We start from the raw sequence: 23,675 nt of genomic DNA, 5'->3' as shown, positions 1-23,675 counted from the left end.
TGGTGAACTAACCCTTTCAATGCAGATCACAACCTACAGGAAACCTGCTTCTTCTATAAAGTACACTGATAATATTTTAAACTCTTTATTTACATAACTCATTCAAATGGGGAACACTTCCATCTCATTAGTATGATAATTCAAATTCTATATTCTCAAAGGCGAAATAGTTTGAGTTCTCTCCAGCCCAATTTTCCACTGAATTCAGGAATTGCATAATACAATCTATAATAAAGAGGCTGAACTGTGATCTTTGACAGGGAGAGAACTTGAAATAGTGTAGCGTGGAATAAAATATTTCACTAGGCCAGCAGGGAGAGCACAGCAATACACAATCAAGGCTGCATATAGGTGGACTTTTGAAAATGCAATCGGTCACATTCCTGCAGATCACATAAGGCTAGTGGCAAGCTCACACTGTAGATAAGAGGACTGTCACCACACAAATGCAATGCTTCAGTTCCTAGGCTTTGCTGCACTGTAACCCTGTAGTCTTCACTGATCAACAGTCTTTGGACTACAGCAATACTCCAGGATTACTATATGGCTTTATTTGATTATAACTCATCCCGCTCCTCCTCATTGCAGATGCAGGATGATCTTTGGCTATTCATGAAAGGTTTACATCCCAAGGTCCAGACTGTGTTAAAGACTGTGTCGGCCACTGATTCACAGGCTATAGGGAAAAAGAATACATTACATAAAAATGTGATTCAACAAAAACAGTTCACGGCTGCAGGGGTAATCCAAAGCCTCACAAAGCAATATAATAATAATAATAACAATAAAAAAATAAAATGTACAGCCACTGTGTCCCAATTGATGTGAATAGGACTACCTGCACAGGGATGCATGGAACACATGTGCACGTAAACACAGCTCTCACATGGGTGTACACACCTTAGTACACCCCATGTGAACAAGTCCTTAATTGGAATTTAACAGGAATTTTGTAAGTTACATTTCCAATAATGATTTATGTATTTTTAGTGAAAACAGTGATTTGATAAATATTTGTGCAACTATTGCTGGGCCTAAAAAAATCAACTATTGTATTGCAGGGCATGTACTGGTGGTCAGTCTGTGCCCCAGTTAAATCCCCCTAGGGCAGTCTGACTGAGCGGGGGGGGGGGGTGTTACTGGGTAGACTGACCTGGGGGGGGGATTGAACTGGGGGACAGACTGTCATTCTGTCCCCCAGTACAATCCCCTCAGGTCAGTCGGACTGACCTAGGGAGATTACACTGCGGGACAGATTGACCTGGAGAGATGGAAGGATTATATTGCGGGACAGATTGACCTGGAAAGGGCAGTACTGGGGGGAATTGCTTTATTTAACCTCCAGCCCCTCCCACCATTTATGCAATTTGTCCACACTGACTGTTTGCATTACTCTTCTACTTGATGTACTGGGGGGGGGGGGTGGACATTATACTGGGGGACAGGTTGACCTAAGGGGAATTAATTATACTGGGGACAGACTGACCTTTTATAATAAAAAAACTGCACTAATCAGCACATTTCCCTTTTAAGCATACATTCTGTCTGCAAGCCAACATTCTCCTCAAACAAAAATGCAAATATTCCCCCTCCCAGCACAAATCTTAGCCCCCCCAGATCCACCCCTCCCAACCAGGAGGAGACCACTGCAAGCCAGGAGGAGGTGCGCTGTGTTGTGCTCTCCCCTTCTGTCAGAACAACACTCGTCCATGCAGCACAGAAGACCTGGTCGCTCTTACATTGCATCGGACTGTACACTCACAGTTTGATTACCAGCCCCTACCCACATTTCCTACAGTCCGATGCAATGTAAGAGAGATCCTGTCTCCTGTGCTGCATGGACGAGTGTTGTTCTGACAGGAGGGGAGAGCACAACACAGCGCACCTCCTCCTGGCTCTTTCTTCTCCACCGCTTTTACAGGCTGCTGTTCCTGTTGTCCTGGCTCTGAGTGTGGGCAGGAACAAGCAGCTGAAATCCGGCAAAACGGAGAGGGGGAGAAACCAGCTTTCAGCTGGTGGAGGAAGAAGCACATAATGCATCGTTCTGACATTGATCCCCCTCCCCTCCCGCTGTTCAGGGCCCCCCTGTGTGCCCGGGCCACATACAGGAGTACCAGTAGTACCCCCTGATGGTGGTCCTGCTCAGCTGCGATGTCGGACAGTTCGGTCCCCCTTGGCACATAGCTACCTAATACCAAAGCCTGGTAGGGGATGAATGCTTTGATACGAAGCATCTGTCTCCGGCTCACAGCACTTGTGTCAGGCAAGCACCAGCAAAAATAATTTAGAGGGGCGGGTGGCTGACCTGCTTCACCTCCCTCTGCACTCCTCTGAACCACTTAGCTATACAAGGTGATTATATCCTCAAAAATTCAGTTCCGATTTTCCTCACAGATTAGGTCCAATGTGATTATTATAATGTAGTTGCCCTTCATGAGGCTTGGAGCACACCAATAATTTCTCAGACAAATCAGTAATGCAGCCAATGCTTGTGCTATAATATATCCCTATTTATTCAAAGCAATTAGATGAAATTTTGATAGTGTCTTTGAATTATGGGTGGCTTTGATGTATTTTATGTGCTAAATATGCTGTTATTGCAATTAAGATGTCAGTAAATATTTAAAGCCCAAGTTTACCTAAAGCAAAAAAAAAAAAAAAAAATCAGCACAAGGAATATTACTCACCTTCTTCTTCTGATGCTTCCAGTATGGCAGGGAATTAATAGAACTAAGGTGCTGTGACAGGCTCTCATCAAGAGAACCTGACTATGCCTGCCCTTTCTGCCCAGCTCCTGCCTTCATAGAAGCTGTTACTACACATTCTATAAATGAACAGCGCTCTTTGAATGTAATGGCAGACTTATCAATCATCCACCTGTCCTCCGTTCAAAGATCCTGGTTTATGCATGGAAGCTGTAATAACGGCTTCTATGAATGGAGCAACCCAGCTGGAAGGATAGACATAATTGGGCACTCTTGATGAGTACCTATAACAGCCCCTTAGTTCTAATAACACGTGCTGCACCAGAAGAGTACAGCAGCAGGGGGTATAGTCAGAGGAGGAACATTTGGGCGAAAGGACAATACAGCAGTACAAAGGTCAAATCTCATTGAAAGCAAATAATGCCTCTTCTGCTATTTTTCTTCTTTTTTTTTTTGTTTTAGGTAAACTTGAGCTTTAAAAGGCTTTTACTTACCTGCGTCCTGCCCAACTTTGCAATAAAAACCTGACAGGCTACCCCTCTTCCCATTATACAACAAAAATTGACTTTAGACATCCTTTGCTCATAAAATACCTTGTAGTTTAAAATACAGATTTCATTTTGGGCCATATAAATTCACAAATACGGCAGTAAAACATTAGCTTACCTTCAACTTTGGAGACAAAGCCCAAGCTTTTCTTGAGATCTGAGCAGATGGAATGCAAGCACCAGCGGAACTTTGCATCACAGCGGTACTTGTTGGCTCCACAGGTGTCATAACAAATATCGAGCTGGTTACAGCATTTTGTCATTGCTGGGATACCCATATCCAACTGGAAAGAAGAAGAAAATCTGCTGAGTGACAGAACAATTAGTATTAAAACGAAAAATGTTGCCAGAAAGTAAAAAAGTTGAAGGTAATTGGAGGCTTTGTAATACATGAAGGCTTGACAACTTTAAATAAAAATCTAAAATTAGAAATGTAGAATTTTTGTTGATTGCTGCTGGGAAACTATCTTAAATTATGCATAAGCTTTTCATAATCTTTACATTTTTTTTTTAGTTTCGGTTGAGGGGAAGAGTTACTGTCAGGTATTTATTGTAATCTTTGTCCTTGTGACCATATTGGTACACAGGCAGCAAAAAGATGTGTCAGAAATAATTGGAGTAAAACAATCCTATTTACTAACCCAACAGATTTGAAATGGAAGCTTTTGAAATGGGTTTCTTTAGCAGTCTTGATGTGAAGAAACATAGAACCTAACATATTATGAAAGCCTCCATGCCAAACCAGATTTTCCAGCCATTAAACTGTACAACTATTTTTTTTTTTTTTTAGAACAGTACACTAATTTGCTAAAGCATTTTGATTGTTTACCATTTCTCCAGTGATTGGTTGCAGATTTATATGCCAAATGGGGAACAATTCTTTCTGAGGTTGGAAAAAGAGTAATTGAAACCTATCCTAACCAACAGACACTATTCTGTACTCCTACTCCTGGACCTTTCTGCTGCCTTTGATATGGTTGACCACCCCCTCCTCAAAAAACTCCACGCCTTTGGTCTCCGTGACTGTACTCTTCACTGTTTCTCTTCCTACTTATTCAACCGCACCTTTAGCGTTACTTACAATTCTACTTCCTCCTCTCCTCTTCCTTTCTCTGTTGGGGTCCCCCAAGGTTCTGTTCTTGGACCTCTCCTATTTTCAATCTACACCTCCTCTCTGGGTCAGCTGATAGCCCTCCACAGCTTCCAATACCATCTCTACGCTGACGATACCCAAATCTATTTATCCACCCCTCAGCTCACTCCCTCAGTCTCCTCACGTATCACTAATTAACTATAGATATATATCTACAGAGATATCAGTCTGGATGTCACATATTTTCCTCAAACTCAATCTATCCAAAACGGAACCTATAATTTTTCCTCCACCACGTGCCCCTTCCCCCGATCTCTCTGTCAATATCGATGGCACAACTATCAGCCCATCCCCACATGCCAAGGTCCTAGGTGTAGTCCTGGACTCTGAACTCTCCTTCAAGCCCCACATCCAATCATTGTCCAAATCTTGCCGCCTCAGCCTCCGCAACATCTCCAAAATATGCCCCTTTCTAACCAAAGACACAACAAAACTCCTAGTTCACTCCCTGGTCATCTCGCGCCTCGACTACTGCAATTCCCTTCTCATTGGCTTACCTCTACATAGGCTATCCCCCCTTCAATCCATCATGAATTCTGCTGCCAGAATCATCCACCTTACCAATCGTTGAGTGTCTGCTACTCCTCTCTGTCAAGCCCTCCACTGGCTTCCGCTCACCCGACAAATTAAATTCAAAATACTAACAACATCTTACAAAGCCATCCACAGTTTAGCCCCCAGCTACATCATTAGCCTAGTCTCAAAATACCAACCTAATCGCTCTCTTCATTCCTCTCAAAACCTCCTGCTCTCTAGCTCCCTCATCACCTCCTCCCATGCTCGCCTCCAGGACTTTTCCAGAGCCTCTCCAATCCTATGGAACTCCTTACCTCAATCTGTCTGATTATCTCCTACTCTATTAGCTTTTAGACGATCCCTGAAAACCCTCCTCTTCAGAGAAGTCTATCCTACCCACACCTAACAACTCTACTTCCACTTTCTCCATCAGCTCATCCCCCACAGTTATTGCCTTTTGTTTCACTTGACCCTCCCTTCTAGATTGTAAGCTCTAACGAGCAGAGCCATCCAATTCCTCCTGTATTAAATTGTATTGTATTGTCTTCCCTCATATTGTAAAGTGCTGTGCAAATCGTTGGCTATATATAAATCCTGTATAATAATAAAAATGTCCTTGAATGGTCTATAGAAAACCAGATTTCTTGACAATCTCTGCAATGCTCCATAACATGACCTGGTCACACAAATTTAAGCACAATACTAGCCCGAACCACACATTGCGATATTTAGAATGCCTGCATATCAAGCCATCATTTGGGATAGGTTGACACTTTTGGCTGAACATACATGTCTAAAATAAGCAGCCCTGAATTTTAACAGCATGCATAGGGCTGGCCAAAAAATTACCAATGTAGAATATTTTGGCTCAAAGCAAACACGCAGAATACACTGGAGAAAACTGGAACGGTCATAACATTATCAATTATGTACATAAGTTATGCCATTTTATATCTGCACCCCATGGAAACCAATTACAGACAAATGAGCAGTAAAATATCTCAATCTGCAGATAACAGACCTCAAAAATAACATTTTAGTGTGACATATGCACAAAATGTTTGATTATCCTTCGTCATCCACTTGAGGCAATGAAAACAGACTATTTGTTTTTCTTTGCTATGCTTGGAACTCCAAGACTTCATGCACATTCCTGTTCGCCAATAGGAATGTAGTCAGGTGGGGACTCTCACCATTTAAAGACTGGTTTTTGCTCTGCCCGGGCTTTTGCTGAACCACCCAAATTGCTGCAGTCTTTCTCCCTGTTGTGATTGTACTGGGCTTCAGGATACAGGAAAGAGACAAGCTGCTCAGCAACCAATAGCATTCCTCCTCTGTGTCAAGATCCATCCCACTCGACCAGGAGGAGAATGGGGCAACAAAGGTTCCATTGGATAGTTCTGTCCCAGTGGGATTGCTTTAACCCCCTTTTATTAAAGGAGTTCAGGGGCCCTTTGGCTCTGGTATAGTGCGCTCACATAAACCGTATGAAGGCCCCTATGCCAGCAGGACTCTAACACTATCGGTCAGTTTTATAGAGTGGGAGACTCTAGTTAGAACCAATGGGGATATCAGTATTTGGTAGCAGTCAGTTTGATATTTATTTTGTGGCATGTGTTTTACTGTATTATCACTGCCATTTCTGTATTGCACTACAGTGTTGCAATTGACTTAATGGTTTTACACTAATGCCTTGTAATTGCCACGCGGATAGGACAGGGGTGAACATAACAGAAATAAATATATAGGGCAGGGATATGCAAACTGTGGCCCTCCAGATGTTTCAGAACTAGAAGTCCCATGAGGCAAAGTAAAACTCTGACAGCCACCAGCATGACACCCAGAGGCAGAGGCATGATGGGACTTGTAGTTTTGCAACAGCTGGAGGGCCACAGTTTGCATATCCCTCATATAGGGGGTCAATTTGGCTTTACTTCTGAATGCTGTTGTAGGTATGTACAGACGTGTCTAGGTGTTTTCCAAAAAATGTTATATAAACTCATTTAAAAAAATAAAACTATCATGTTTGGTACTCAGTTGTGAGATTTCCACAACTCCAAATCCTGATACGTTTCTTTTAACCACAGTAAAGGCAATTTTGTTTCCTCCGTGAATAGTGAATTGTTACGCTTCAAGAAAATTTCTAGCTTTGGTATGTAGAAGGGCCCACTATCTTGGGCATTTGACAATTGATAAGATTGTAAAGGGGACCAAAGATCTTGGAAAAACTATTTGCTGTTTATCAACGTTTTTAGTGAGGTCAGCCACAGTCACGATGTAACTCTGCTAAGAAGGACAAAGAGACTGGATATGCAATGATCAAATATGGCTGCACCTATGTGCGCATAAGTAGTTTACAATTTAAAAAAAAAAAATTTTTTGGATGGACTGATCCTTTCAAGTGGAAAACTAATTTCATGATAAAGATATTTCAATGATACATTTTTCAACAAGGGTAATAATCTCATTCTACTGTGGAATTAAGAACCTGACGTAGTTGAGCCTTTACATTACACTTTTTACTATTACCCATGTACAAAAGTGCACCAGGCATTTAATAGGAATTAGAACTCTGGTTGTTACAGAATAATCTTGAAATAAACTAAGGGTCATTTTTTTCAGCTTTAGAAGTGGTATAAATTATATATATATATATATATATATATATATATATATATATATATATATATATATATAATACATAATACACACACACACACACAGTATATCCCCACCAAAAAAAAGAAAAAAATCCCATGGGTTATTTTTACATTTATTTTTCCAAAGAGACATAGGACTGAGGTTCTTCACTTGTTTCAAAACCTATTGATCCACTTAAGCTTCAGTGCCCAACACTATTGCTGGTTGACCTTGGATGTCAAGCATGATTAATATTTTATATGACTTTATAATTCCTATATATATACACACACACACTACATTCATAAAGTGCATGCAATAAGTCATCTGTCAGTGAAATTTATCAGGCTGCAAATTAATAATGACTTCTAGCCCTCCCACTGAGATCCATGTGTACCTCCGCAAAATCAATGCAATTTACTCCTTAGTCCATACTGCAGAAGCATTAATCACGGCTCTTACTAGCCAGACCAATAAGATTCCTCTCCTACGTAAAAAATAAAAACACATAAAATACCACAATAAACCTGGGGAAATTTGGAACGAAAAAATAAAAATGAGTGAGTGTGTGTGTATAAAAAACTGCCGTAAAAGTGATAGTAAAGGGTAATTATTATTTTTATTTTTTTTTTTTTAACAACAAACATGTTGTACTTACCTGCCCTGTACAATGGTTTTGCATAGAGCAGCACAGAGCCTCCTCTTTTAGGGTCCCCCGCCAATGCTTCTGGCTCCTCCTCTTCTTGGTGTGCCACCATACCACACATCCTATGGTGGCCCTCGTGCGGCCTCAATCCAGAATAGCCCTGTCTGTGTCCAAAGACATCACCCCACATGTGATCCTCCTAGAAGATGTCAGCATATGGAAGCAAAATAGGCCCACATTACCCCACACGTGTTCTTAGTAGCAGTCGCTATATGGAAGTAAAATAGGCCCACATGTGTTCCTAGTAGCGGTCACTATATGAAAGTAAAATAGGCCCACATTACCCTAAACATGCTCCTAGAAGTTTCAATATATGGGAATAAATTAGGCCCACATATCCCACATGTGCTTCTAGTAGTGGTCAGAATATAGAAGTAAAATAGGCCCACATCCTCCCACATATGCTCTTAGTAGTTGTCAGGAAACATTCATAAAATAGGCCCACATAACCCCACACATACTACTAGTAGTTGTCAGCATATGACCGTAAAATAGGCCCACATGTGCTTCTAGTAGTTGTCAGCATATGGAAGTAAAACAAGCCCACATCACCCCACATGTGCTCCTAGTAGTGGTCAGTATATGGAAGTAAAAATAGGCCTGCAACACCCCACACATCCTCTTAGTAATTGTCAGCAAACATTAGTAAAATAGGCCCACATCACCTCACACATTCTCTTAGTAGTTGTCCACATATGGAAGTAAAATAGGCCCACATCAACCCACACATGCTCTTTGTAGTTGTCCACATATGGAAGTAAAATAGGCCCACATCAACCCACACATGCTCTTTGTAGTTGTGCGCAAGTAAAACAGCCCCACATCAACCCACACATGTTCTTAGTAGTTATCAGCATATGGAAGTAAAATAGCCCCTCATCAACCCACACATGCTTCTAAAGTGAGGGTCTGTGTAGATAGGCCTTTGCTTGCTTCAGACAGGTTTGCATTCCCATAAAAGCATATTTAAATACAACACCCACTTGAGGAAGGTCGAGAGCACAACTGAGTCCAAAACAAAAACCAAAAACCCATCAATGCAGGCCCTGATTGTTGCACAACAGCTATTTTCAGTATCAAGCTTTGCCTATGGAGGAAGTATTTACCACTAATACATTTTACTATTTTTTTTATTACTTCAGTTTACTGTATAGCAATACATACAATAAAATGGGAAAGTAATCTGAAATTGCAAAAAAATATATACTGAATTAGTTGCCAGCTCATGTCTACCTTGTAAACAACAGACAACCTTATTTAGCCAGTAGCATTGCCAGACGCTGTGACCTGTCCCCATGGTCAATCTGCACTCCCTTAGAGCACCGAACACCTATTTATTTTAGCCAGACATTCTGATTACAGCAATCCAAGCAAAACATTGCAAACCATCTCAAAGTGTAGTATGCAGGCAGATGATCTCAGTCTTTAGTCAATATTTTATTTTCCCTGTCTCTTTATAAAACACAAATGCACGAGTCTTGGCTCTGTTGAATAAGCAGGAGCTCCGTGCTCCTGATACACAGAGTGGGACTTTGCTGTCAAAGTGACAGTGAAGCTCCTCTGATTACATTGGCCTTGGGGGTACAAGTCAGCCTTGACCCCTATTGCATGAGGTGCAATCATAGTAGTTCCCCCAGTGCTAAATGTGGTTCTAATCCTTCCCTTGAGCAGTGACAAAAGTGTTCCTATTGTTGCCTGTGTCCACAATGATGACATTTTTTTGGTAATCACACAAATCAGGACAGGAAGTTAGGGAAAAATGTCCCCAGTGGGTAACACGGTTACAAATAAAAACCTGACAGAAGTTCTAAGAATTTCTCAGTCTAAAACAAAGGAAACTAAATTTGGGTTGGGTTCCACTTTAAACTTTCCATAAAAATAATTAAATATAACTGAATGGCTAGAAAAAAGCAGTACTTCCACTTTTTTTTTGTTTGTATAAATCATATCTCGTGTGCTATACATTTGTAGGGAAATGGTGATGCTATCAGCGCTGCTCTAGTGACCAAATAAGTATATATATATTTAAAATGACAAATCTTCAATGTGCATTAACAATACATTACTATATAATGATACATAATAAATGAATAAATTAAAGTGCCGGTGCTAAATCACTGAACTGAAGTGCAAATACCTGAAACAACTGAAAAAAGTGTTTTGGATTTGGTCAGATAAAGTCCTTATGCATAAAGTGCTTGTGCTCTTAAACAGCTGAAAATTAGATGATCCTTATAAAAGTGCTCGTGCTTGAATACTTAATGGTGCAGACCACTCCGTGCTCCCCTCTTGTGTCCCCACTCACCAAACAATGAGGAGATCAAACATATATTCAGAGATTTTGATTTGCCACTTAGTGGATGCTGCAACAAGAATTTCTCCCAGGTTCTTCCAGTGGACTCAGACAATGGGGAATGCCAGCTTCAGATGACGCCTAGTAGGAGGGGTGAAACGCGTCAAGCAGAAATCTAGCGTCAGACGTCATTTCTGGTATAGTAGTGAACCGCTCTCCCACTATACGGCTAATCGCATTACTATCATCAGATGTAAGTGTATTACTTTCGCTTTTTATCCTTAATAAACGGTTTTACGCTATGGAGGCTCTTCTTTGATTATATTTGGGTACCGGAGAGCCCAGGAATCAAAGGAGATAAAGCCATTCCCCACTGTCTGAGTCCACTGGGAGAACCTGGGAGAAATTCTTGTTCCAGCATCCAGCATCCACCAAGTGGCAAAGCAAAGTCTCTGAATATACGTTTTGTGTCCCTACTCACCAAACAATGGGGAGATCAGAGGGGAGCACGGAGTGGTCTGCACTATTAAGTATTCAAGCATGAGCACTATTATAAGGATCATCTATTTTTCAGCTGTTTAAGAGCACAAGCATTTTACGCATAAGGACTTTATCTGACCAAATCCAAAATCCTTTTTTCAGTTGTTTCATGTATTTGCATATCAGTTCAGTGATATAGCACCGGTACTTTAATTTATTCATTTATTATGTATTATTATATAGTAATGTATTGTTAATGCACATTGAAGATTTGTCGTTTTATATATATATATATATATATATATATATATTTATATATTTATTTATTTATTTATTTGGTCACTAGAGCAGCGCTGATAGCTTCACCATTTTTCAATCAAGGTTCACATTACCTATATCAGCAGCATCCTATGATAGAGTATTAAGCTATTCCTAATTAGTGATATAGGAAGAGCAGCGCTGATACATCTCTCGGTAATTTGTAGGGAAATGCTCTGCTTTGCCATCTATTTACTGTAGGTGGTTTTGCTTTTTATAGCTAAGAATTCTAGACGCTTTATCTGTAAAGAATCTAGGTGTGAATTATAGTATTCATCCTAAATAGCAGTATGAATAGGGATGGGCCGAACACCCCCCTGTTCGCTTCGCAGCAGAACTCCCAAACAGGGGAAATGTTCTAACCCGAACAGCGAATCCCATTAAAGTCTACGCAAGCCGAACAGGAAAAATCAAAAGTGCCCATTTTGAAGGCTTATATACAAGTAATTGGCCATAAAAGGGGTATTGGGGTCTGTGTACTGCCCTGGGGGACATGTATTAAAAACAATTGTTTTTACAGCAGCAGTGATTTTATTTGTGCTTAACCGCTTGCCGACTGCTCACAGTATATTTACTGCGGCAGTCAGCCCCTCACAGGCAGAGTGACGTAGGTCTACGTCGCTCGCCTGTGAGGCTCTGGGGAGCGAGCGCGAGCCCGCGGAGGCGCGCTCCCGCGCGGTCACGGACCCCCCCGCGCGTGTGACCAGCGGACCCGATGTCCGCCGGTCACTCGGCGATCGGCGGGGGAGAGGGAGAATGTCGGGCAGCTTGTGTAAACAAGCCACCTGTCATTCTCCTCGGTGTAAAGACACTGATCACACGGATCTACTATGTAGATCCGTTGATCAGTGTCCTTACAGCTCAAGCCACAGCCAATCACAGTAGAAAGCACGCCCCTAGGGACACACACAGCCCCTCCCTCCCAAATAAAGTTAACCCCTTCACTACCAGTGTATTTTTACAGTAACAGTGCATATATATAGCACTGATTACTGTAGAAATGTCACTGGTAACCCCAAAAGTGTCAAAAATGTCAGTCAAGGGTCCGATCTGTCCGCCCCAATGTCGCAGTACCGCAAAAAAAAAAATCGCAGATCGCCGCCATTACACGTTAAAAAAACAAAAATGACAAAAATCTTTCCCTTTGTTAGTAAACGCGATAACTTTTGCGCAAACCAATCAAAATACGCTTTTTGCGATTTTTTTTACCAAACATAGGTAGCATAAAACAAATTGGCTGAAAATTTAAAAAAATTTTGATTTTTACATTTTTTTTTTGGGGGAATTTCATATAAAAAAATGTGAAAAATATTGTTATTTTTGCAAAATGTACGCTCTTTTTTTGTTTATAGCGCAAAAAGTAAAAATCGCACGGGTGATCAAATACCACCAAAAGAAAGCTCTGTTTGTGGGAAAAAAAGGACGTCAAATTAGTTTAGGTACAGCGTCGCACGACCGCGCAATTGTCCGTTAAAGTCACGCAGTGCCGAATCGCAAAATACCCCCTGGTCGTTTAGCAGGAAAATCCTCCGGGGCTTAAGTGGTTAAAGTGCAACAATAAAAATGAAAATATTCCTTTAAAATATAGTGCCTGGGGGGTCCCCTTAATGTGCCTGTAAAGTGGCGCATCTGTAGCATGCATAAAACATGCTACAGAAAAAATGACATTCCTAAAGAAAAAAAAACAAGTCAAATCCCATTTAAAATGGCTCGTGGTTACAATTGCTGGCACTCGGCTATTGAAAAAATAAAGAAAAAAATGTCATGACAGGGAGCCCACAACCTTTTTTTCTTTACTTTTTTACCGCCTTTTTTTTTTTTTTTTCTATTCAGATGTCAGTGGGGAAACCCCTTAACAGCTGATGACTCATCGGTTGTTAAGGACACTGGACCAATTTACACTGCAGCCTGATTGGGCAAAGCTTTGCCCAATGACTGTCTCTCTGATGATCATGGGACACCTGTTAAAGTAATGTTAGTACTTGATTGCAGTAGATGTTAGCTGTACATACACTCTCTGGTACCTTGAGACCCAGGAAATAGGAACTACAGCCATTGGGTTCTGGAGATTTGTAGTCTGGTCTAGGAAGTGGAGCTTTACCTGGAATTCAGAATAGTAAAACGTTAAAAGAAAGCATTCAAAACATTATTTGAAACACCCACCTACACCACCACCAGTGTTTCCAAACCAGTAAATCACAATGGATTCAATAATAAAATCTCCTTTTAGCACCATATCATTGGAGCCATGTACTGAGTATAATTCCGATACTGGAAATTTGCCTATCAGGGATATATATCAAATATAGTCTAAAACAATTATAATTCCCAATAACACCCAATATACTGTCAACCGTAATATCTATAGTGCAAAGTTTAGTCCTTGTTTATTTATTTTTTTATTACAGGTACTTCTATAGCACCGCCAATTCACACAGCGCTTTACATATACAGTATATTGAACATTCACATCATTTAGCTTCCTTTTATCTATAAAAGGCCTCGAAGGGCCTATAGATCAAGATTTATTAAGGACAAGAGAGAATTTTTATCAGCCTTCAATCAGATCATAACTGCCCTGAAAGTTTAAAATTGGTGGATGTGGAGAAATACCTCCAGGCTATTTGGAGAACCTGTTGATACATAAAGCCATAAGGCAGGCCATAGATGGTGTGATTTTCTTTCCTGCAATCACTTTGTGTTGATGGGGGAATCTCTCCCACGGAGCTATTGTGTTCTCCCGGCAGGGGGCAGGGGACGCTGTCCCTGCCGGAAGAACACAGTGAATATTGCTAGCGGCTATAGCCGATGGCGATAATTACATTGCAATAATCTGGAATGCTGGTTGTACCCAAGTCTTTGCTACTTATACTTTGTTATACAATACCCTTATCATAATCATCGCAAAATGTGTCAACTTGGAGAATATTTTTGGTCTAATTAAAGTGGAAGTCCAGCCTAACACTAAAATTGCTACATCTATAGACATCCACAATCTAACACTAACCTATCTAGTCCTGTAAAAAAGAAATCGGTCTCCAGCGGTGGAAGCCGACAACGGCTGTGAAATGAATGGGAAGTGACGTCACCCATAGAGTTACTATGGGGCTTCCCTTGTCGGCTGCCTCCTCTGCTCCCGCCTCCGTAGTGAAGCTGCCACTGACAGCGGTATGTATACAGATTTCTTCTTTACAGAGCTAGATAGGTTAATGTTAGATCGTGGATGTCTATAGATGTACCGATTTCAGTGTTAGGCTGGAATTACACTTTAAGCCGAGCAGAAATTGTATCCAAAATATTCAGAATGCTTTCAGCAAACATCTAACTGTAACAGTGTCTGTAACCTCTACAGGGACTTTTACAGCTAACCTAACTTAAGAGCTTGTAAGTGTCAAACTATTTCATCAGATTGTCTACAGACAGTGCTCTTCCAATAATATGATCATAGTGCACTGAAAAATCTTGAAAGAAGGTTTATTTCCCAATCATGTTACTATAAAAGACTCGCATTGCAAAAACTATGTACAGGTAAAGGTCAACTCCAGCCAAAATGTTTTGGTCCGTAATCCCATTGGAAGGATTTCCCTTTGCTTCCTGTTCTGTCTGAAATCACCAAATAGATAGAAGTAGGGAGATAGCTCCCACTATGTTCAGTGTGAGAAAAATAAATACCTATATAGGGATGGTAATGCAGCCAGTAATACAAAGTAACTAAGGCTCTTACCCTTTTCCATGCTGTCCAAAACAAACAAAAGTTAGTGCTACCTACCTCTTAACTTCCCTACCTTTCTCTGTTGCTGAACACTTCCACAAAACTGCAGGTGTACTTTAAGTTTTACTTTGGTCCCTAACCATGCTTAGTGCGTTTTTTTTATTTTTTTCAAATTCATAATCATAGAACACATCAACAAATGGTGGTTTTCCTGCCTTTACACTCACCTTGCTTTTTTTTTTTTAAGATGTTCAATAAAGAAAGATCAAGATAATTTATATTCTGCTGTAAATGTATCAGAAAAAAAATTAGGATTTGTTGTTACTCACTGTAAAATCCCTTTCTCTGAGTTAATTGATGGACAGAGCGTTTCTATTCTTGACCATTGGGTTATATCGCCACCTACAGATATCAGGCACTAGGCAGAAAAAAGAAACTCAACACTTCCTATGGGTAGGTCCTAATTGATATAAACCCCCTTTCTGCACAGGCAATCCAGTTGGTCATAAGCAGTGTCAAAGAAAGAAAATCAGAGGGGTGGGTGCTGTGTCCATCAATGAATTTAGAGGGATTTCTAAGGTATTTTACAGTGAGTAACTATCTGTCTTCAGCAGACAGCAGACTGAAGCCTGCTGTTAGCTGGCGTCACAAAGCCGGTCCAGCCTGAGGAAAGATCGTTTCGGGATCCACCCACATGCCTGGCCAAGCACCCAGGTCAGCCTCTCAGGGAGCCGCTGAAAGCCTGTGCCTGCCTCTCCCACCCTTTCCACAACAAACAGAGACCACCTTCGGGAGAAAAGAAGGGCATGGACTGAGAACCATCTCGTCCTTGTGAACAACCACATAGGGAGACCTGGAGGACAAAACCGCAAACACCGACACTCAGAAGCAGAAGTGATAGCCACTAAAAAGTCCATCTCCTGGGACAGCATAAGCAAGGGAATCTCCTTTATATTCTCAAAAGGTTGTTGAAGAACAAAGAAACAGATTCAGATCCCAATGTGGCAATGTGGAGCGCACTGGAGGTGCCACATGCCGAACTCCTTGAACGAAAGTATGGATCAAAGTGTGTGGCTAGGTGATGTTAAAAATTGCCAGAGCAGAAATCTGGCCATTGACTTAATGCCAGCTTCTTCTCACTGGCAACTTCTTCTCAACGTCCCGTTGGAGAAAGGCCAATATCCTAGCCAACACGGATGAACACCCGCAGCCTCACACCATGAGGTAGAAGCCTTCCAAGTGTGATGGTATATCTTCCTAGAAGTCGAATTTTGTGCTTTCAGCATGGTAGGAGGAGTAGACTGACAATCACCTATCCTCTAGAACCTGGCTTTCATTAGCCAAGCTGTTAAAGCCAGTGACTAAAGCAGGGTGAAAGATCAGCCCTCGAGACAGAAGATCTGCCCTAAGTGGCAGACGCCAGAGGGCATCTGCGACCAACTGCACCACGTCAGCGACCAACTGCACCCCGTCAACATACCAGGGGCGGCAGGGCCAATCCGGAGCCATCGGAATTGACCAGAATGTCTGCAGCCTCTACCTTTCGCAGCAGGTGGGGTAGAAGCTTGAGGAGAGGAGGGAACCAATATATGAGATGATACGGACTCTACAACGTCACCAGGGCATCCTTTGCGTCGGCCAAAGGATCCCTCATCCTAGCCACGAACCTCGGCACCTTCCTGTTAAACCAAGACGCTAGAACAGTGATCCTCAAACTATGGCCCTCCAGCTGTTGCTGAACTACACATCCCATGAGGCATTGAAAAACTCTGATATTCACAGACATGACTAGGCATAATGGGAATTGTAGTTCATGAACAACTGCAGGGCCATAGTTTGAAGACCCCTGTGCTAGAAGATCAATGTCCAGAGTGCCTCATGTGCACGGCCTGAGGATGCGGGAGGCCTCCCCCAAGGCTGCCACACTCCTTGTCCCACCTTAGTGGTTGACTTATATAACCGCCGTGGCAGTGTCTGACTGGATCTGGACAGATGCACAGGAAGACACTCCGTCCACTGCTCCAGGCAGAGCCTGATTGCCTGAGGTTTCTGGACATTGATAACTCGTACTCCTCAAGGGCATCCAGTGACCCTGGGCTCACCCCCAGAACTCCTCCCCAGCCAGACAGGCTGGGATCCATCATGATCATCGTCCAATGCAAGGGAAGGAAAGGTTTCCCCTCTGGACAGAAGGTCGAAGCCACCTAAGTAGCAATATCCTGGCCTTTTTACCCAGGCAAAATGTGGGAGTCAATGAAGTTGGGGGACCTGTCCCACTTGGACAGGATTTCCTTTTGAAGGGTCCTCATATGGAAATGAACGTATACAACTGCCTCGAAGGCAGATACTATCAGTCCGAGGACCTGCATGCAATAATGAAGGGAAAACCGCCTGTGGGACAGCAGCAGCTGAATCACGAAATGAAGCTTCTGGACTTTAATCAGTGAAAGAAGCAACTTGGCCAACGCCGTCTTGACAACCAGGCCTAGATAGTCCAACTTCCTGGTCACAATCATAGCAGATTTCTTGAAATTCAAGATCCACATGAACTCCTGCAAGGGGCGGATTGTGATCGCCACTCTGCTCTCAGAAGCAAGTCTTCCAGATACCCAATCACAGCAATCTCCCTTTGCCTCAGCAAGGCCAGAACAAAGTGGAGGAAACACTGGTGCCCAGCACACATGGGGATGTTCAGATAGATATCAAGGATGCCGATCTAAGTCAGGAAATCCCCTTGATGAACAGAGGCCACCACATACTGAATGGACTCCATCTGGAACTTATGCAAATGCACAAAGCAGTTCAGAGGCTTGAGATCCAGGATCGGGGGAACAGGCCTATCTTTTTTTTTGGAAACTTAACAGGCTGGAATAGAACCCTCAAAAATGTTCAGCGATCAGAACTGGGACAATCACCGCTAACACAGCAAGTCCTGCACAGTCCCGTACAAGCGGCATGCAGGTTGAAGAGGAAAAACCTCTCTGGAGGATAAAATTTAAATTTTTTTTTGTACACAGACAGCATCAATTTGTGGACCCACTTGTCAGAAATTAGGGAGGTCCACGGGGCCGCAAACCAGCGCAGACGACCCCCACTTGTGTCCACGCTGAGGAGGACTTGTTTTACGGACTTGACAGGCTTGGCAGTCCAGGGGCGTTTGGTACCCCCCGTGGAGTCTTTGAGGGGATTGGAAGCCCTGTTTCCATATCCAGGGGCATGAAAAAGTTTCTTGTGCACAGAAAAAGAGGGACCATGCTTGTGACATGGTTCCTAACCCGTCTGGACTGTAGAAGAAAGGTGCTCTTTTTTCCCCTGGTAAGATGCTTATTGATTTCATCCAGGGTAGCCCCAAAGAGGCGATTACTATAGAAAGGCAAATTTATTAAACCTGTTTTGAGGTCTGGTCCACCAAACAGCATTTGTGAGCCACAGCACATGTCAAAGCACCATTGCTGAAACTGCGAGCTTGGAGAGCGAGGGGGCCTCATCCAGCTTGTTTGGCTGTACTCCTGTGGATCACAGGAGTGCAGTTCGTTCTGCATTCCTGTGACCTGTCTTCAGCAGACAGCAGACTGAAGCCTGCTGTTAGCTGGCGTCACAAAGCCGGTCCAGCCTGAGGAAAGATCGTTTCGGGATCCACCCACATGCCTGGCCAAGCACCCAGGTCAGCCTCTCAGGGAGCCGCTGAAAGCCTGTGCCTGCCTCTCCCACCCTTTCCACAGCCCAGTGGGCAAAGTGGGGAGAGGGGAGAGGGCAGAGAAGACAGTGATGACAAACAGTAACCAGCTCTCTGCTCACTGAGCACTGAGAACCAAGCGACCAACGGTGTTTCATTGCTCGGTTCTCAGTCTTACAGCTGGGGGAGGGGGACCGATGCTGCATTCAACTAGGCAAGTAGGATTCTAAAAAAAAAAAAAAAAAAAAAAAAAAAAAAAAAACACAACAATTCTTTTAAGGTTCTGGACCAGATGGTCTGCCAATTGCATGTAAGCCAGGGGAACTTGCTCCTCCCCCAGGCACCAGGGCAGTGGCCAAAAAGTCAAGCCGGCAATAGAGAACATCATGCGTGTGACGGATTCTGCCTTCCTGTCCACCGGGTCCTTAAAAAGGACAGACTCCTCCACTCTGTATCAAAATTGCCCTATTTAGCCTGGAAATAGGAGGGTCCATGACAGGCAGCGTCCACCATAAATGGTCCCTTAGGACATTCCCAATCTTTGTATACAAATTTGTCAAAGTAAGGAAGATAAAGGGAACAACTTTACCGCACGAGGCAGCTTGTGCGTACCAAAGGCGACAGTCACCCCAGAGGCATCCTCCATCTTAAAGGTTTCTCACACTGATGTGATAAGTGTGTCCACAAGCACCTTTTTTATGCACAGCAGCAGAGTACCCACTTTTGGATGGGTCAACTGGACCTGCAAGCAGGACCATGTCCACAGTGGCAGAGCCGGATGTATGAATCAACGAGGCCCATCAAGCAGGACAGAACAGGGTCACTTCTTGCTCGCCCTACACCCCAAAACCACCTCCAATTGGGAATCAAATGACTCCAGGACAGTCAGCGTGTCAATGGAAACAGAGGACCTGAGGGACCCGCCGGCTCAAGAAGGATCAGGTGGGGAGACCTGATCCTGAGACTCCATCTTCAAATAGGACCCAAAAAGAAGGTACCGTCAAAAAAGCCCACTAGTCGCAAGGGAACCCCCAAAGAGCACAGCAGACCAGGCCAACAGAGGAGGAATACCCCACCAGGCACAAGCAGAGGGGTCAGCAGGAGAGGCAGACTGAAGAGCCAAATAACGCACACACTGGTTAGAAAGCCCTGGAACAGCCATCCTGGTGAACAGAAGAGGTCAGAGGAAGTTGGGAGGCTGTCACGCAGCTACAAGAAAAAGCTGCCAATTTCCCTACCTACCGAAGTCCTGTGATCACAGTGCAACTGCTGGAGAAGGAAACTGTGCCAGACCCCCAAAGACTTGGCTGCTGTAAAGCCACCCCCCCCCCCCCCTGAAGCCCAAGCACAGCAGGCCCATAGAAATACACAGTGCTGCCAGGTCACAAAGAAAATGGCCATCACTCCTGGCACAAATGAGGCCTACAGCCCATCAGGTACTGCACAGCATAAAAACCAAGACAGCACACAGAGCACGGGGGGGGGGGGGCAAGAGGTCAGGGAGCAGAGTCAGGGGGTCAGGCAGAGAGGAGGGGAAGCACCTGTGCCCTGCACCTGGAAGTAGGGGTGGTGGAAGGTCCACTTATAAGTCCAGGGAAACTGCGGCTACGCTCCACAGATGGAACCACCCCTCCACTGAAGTGAGGGGGGGGTGTCTGTCAGCCAGGGAAATGCTGTGGTGCGGACGGCCAGAGCCAAGCCATATGCACCCCTGAGAGAGAGTAACTCGCAGGCCACCCCGGTCCGAATGGGCTTTGTCACTGCCTACCCTGTGCATGGCTAGAGTCTGAGCACGCTTGCTGGCCATCCTTGGGTAACTACTGGATCTATATTATCCAGCCTGTCACCCAGCCCAGCTGTTGACAGAGCTCAGGAAAAAAAGGAAAATGCTATGAAACTCCCCAGTGGGGAGCTAGGTCATGACACAAGACAGAAAGCTGGATTGCCTATGCAGAAAGGGTTTTAATATCAGCCAGGACTGCCCATAGGCAGTGCAAAGTTTATGTGCTAGTGTGCTACTCCTGTAGGTGGCAATATAACTCTATGGTCAATAATAGAGGACGCTGTGTCTGTCAATGGACGAAAGAAAAATAAGCTCCATTTCTAACAACCCAGGTTCACACAGTATATTGTAGGGTCTAAAAAGGTGCAACTGTAGCAAAATTAAACATTACACTAAGCCATAACCTGCCACTCTCCTCTGGGCTCTAAAATAGAGAGATAGATTTGGCTTTGCTTAAATACTCCCAGTCTGTCCTGAATTCCTTTTTTATCCCCTCCCCAGTTACTATCTGCTAAGAACATAACCCAATCAAAGCGGCACCAGGCCAAAATGACAGAAAAAAATCCAAACTGATTAACTGGTTTGCACTAAAAAACAAAAAAAACACATCCAACAGATTTTGGTGGCCAGGAAACATTCCCCTTCATCATGCTTCAGTTGAAATAAGAAGCTTGTATGGACTCAACGTAGGGAAAAATCGGGCAGCTACCAAAAAAAGAGGTACTACCTCCGTATATCCTAATACAGCAGTGTTCCATTGACAAAGTAATGTAGTCTAATGTGGGGCCAGTTCCTATTTATCACGTTCCTTATCCTTAAAGCAGTATTAAACCCAAAACCTAAAATGTTATATTGTGCAGCTTACTAATCATTAGATATGGTGGCTGCATTAGTTTGCTTTTTTTTTTTAGACTTTCTCCCTCTGTTTTCACCTGGTGATCCAGCCACTAAGGGTCCTTTCACAGGAGCGGCCCACTCAGCGGACTCCGCTTTGCTCAGTGGGGGATCGCTCCGTTAAACCCTGCTGAGCAGGCGGATGACAGGTCCGTCTCCACTCACTGTGCAGAGCGGAGACGGAAAGAGTCCTGCTCCCACCTATAGGGAAATCGGGTGAAAATGGACCACGGATTTGGTGGACAGGATCGGACATGTCACCGCTGACATCCGTCGCTCCATAGGGGTGAATGAAGGGTCCGATCAGGTCCATCTGAAAACCTGACAGGCGGACCTGATCGGACCCTTACACACCTTTATTACAGTGCTCCCAATTTGAATGAAGGAGAACAGGGGACACATTTGGACAGCAGCATTGTGAGTATGGGAGAGGTGTTTTGGATGTTCTAGCAGATTTAAATACACTAACAAATTAAAGCCCAACCAACACTTTATAAGCAGCTACAGCAAACTTTTTCCTTTTGGGATAAAGGTTTTACATGAATAAATAAAACTGATCATCGTAAGCATAAATTACTTGTCTCATTCTTGTAACTGATACATCCACAAGAGAGTTTTTGCTTTAAAAAAAACAGACTGTCAGATCACCATGTGAAAATAGATGAAAGAAATCTTAAAAAAAGAAAAACGAATGCAGCCATCACATCTAAGAATTGGCAAGCTGCAATATCATAAACGTTTGCTTTTGGGTTTAAAACTGCTTTAAACGGGTCTGCTACCTAGAAACAAAAATTCAACCCACAGCCAGTAATTTCGAGGGGAGCCTAGGAAGATAGAAATATGGAAGCTGGAAGAATAAGCATGGAGGATGAGAATTCAGATTTTCAGACTTTACTTTCTGCATGCTTGTTCTAGATCAGTCATTTACTAGGTAGGGAAAAAGGTGCATGATGATGCCCCTGGAGCTTACATCTGTTAAATCAAATCAGCTGTGGCAGCTCCCATATTTCTGTCCTCATAGGTTCCATTTTACTCAATTACATAACAGATCAAAAAATACACTGCCCATTATTTTTCAAACATTTTGAAATGCAGCCTCAGGTAAGTATACACATTACTTATTAAAATAGAGTAGTATTTTTTAACTTATCTTTTACAAAGTAAAATCACACTGTTAAATATTGGCTCAAGGTCCCATTACCCATATACTGGGATTGTGAGTGGAATCTCCAGGTAAAAAGCATGCAACTTACAACTAGAAAATAACTCTATATCTAAAGTCTACAACAAGTTATAAAGTATGTATAGTAGAACACATTTTTTTTTTAAGATCATTACTAATTAAACGTTCTCCCTCTACAACAGCTAAAAAGCTTTGTGGGAAAAGAAGAAAAAAACAAATTTAAAACAACTTACCATATCGACACTTGTATTGGCACACACCATTTCTTCCACCCAGGAGTTCCAGAAAAGAGTCAAAATAACCATTGACGGCTTCAAATCCATCACGAATGGCCCCAATACCCCACTCAGAAGAGGCATCTTCAGGGGGTAGCTGAGTTATGATATTCTCAGCCGCTTCTTCTGTACTCACTGCTATGCTTAGTGCTATAGAAAGCACTGTAATTCCCAGATGAACCTTCATGTCTGTGCTGATCCACCAGCTATACAAGCAGCCGTCCTCTGTGCTGTGCACCTCCAGTCTGTGCGCTGCCTCAAAAGTGGACTTTATACACTGGAATGGTAATGGAGGTGAGGTCACTGCAATAATAAAAATAAAGAGAACACACAGTTCAAAGGTTGGCCCTAGTGGAAGTCAGACTAAAAGCTGATTAGTCAGCCTCTGAACTGGTGATATTTCCAAATTTGTCCATCAAGCCTACTGTCTTGAACTTTTTTCGAAAATTTCAAGGGACATGTGATGTTCTATATGCACAACAACACTGCAATATTAAAATATTGGAGGAGATATAGATGGTCAATATTTAGGGATTTATTGACAAAGTGGATTATAATTTTTGCAGCAATAAACTATATGTATTAGTACGATTATGGAGAAAAACTGGGTTCTTTTCTCAAAGGTCCCATTGCAGCAAATGGCTGATTTATTTCATGCCAAGAAGGAAATTATGCTGTGGGTGGTCCTACCCTACTCCTCCTGCTTTGTCATCCTGGGAAGCCATGATTGATTCTGCGCTGCCTCTTTACAAATTGACGTACATTGGTCGTGGTTGCCTTTGGAAGTTCGACA

The 23,675-nt window shown here is 42.9% G+C and overlaps 1 protein-coding gene across 2 annotated transcripts; it reads right to left on the bottom strand.

Moving 5' to 3' along the window:
* Positions 1–231: 231 nt before the first annotated feature.
* PLA2G12B (phospholipase A2 group XIIB) lies at positions 232–23,180 on the bottom strand. Of its 2 annotated transcripts, none has more exons than XM_082268461.1 (4): positions 22,841–23,180; positions 13,372–13,460; positions 3,372–3,537; positions 232–676 (listed from the first exon to the last, which is right to left on the bottom strand). In XM_082268461.1, exons 1-4 carry the CDS (start codon positions 23,067–23,069, stop codon positions 558–560), a joined length of 603 nt encoding a protein of 200 aa, XP_082124587.1. In that variant the 5' UTR covers positions 23,070–23,180; the 3' UTR covers positions 232–557. The 2 variants fall into 2 exon arrangements, with proteins under 2 accessions (XP_082124587.1, XP_082124588.1); XM_082268462.1 differs by having other exon boundaries at positions 13,384–13,460.
* Between the last annotated feature and the right edge of the window lie 495 nt (positions 23,181–23,675).

This window comes from Pelophylax lessonae, assembly GCF_965119305.1.
Source record: "Pelophylax lessonae genome assembly, chromosome: 9".
NCBI lineage: Eukaryota > Metazoa > Chordata > Amphibia > Anura > Ranidae > Pelophylax > Pelophylax lessonae.
Note: the sequence above shows the minus strand (reverse complement) of the source record. Positions and strands in the feature narration are given on the sequence as shown.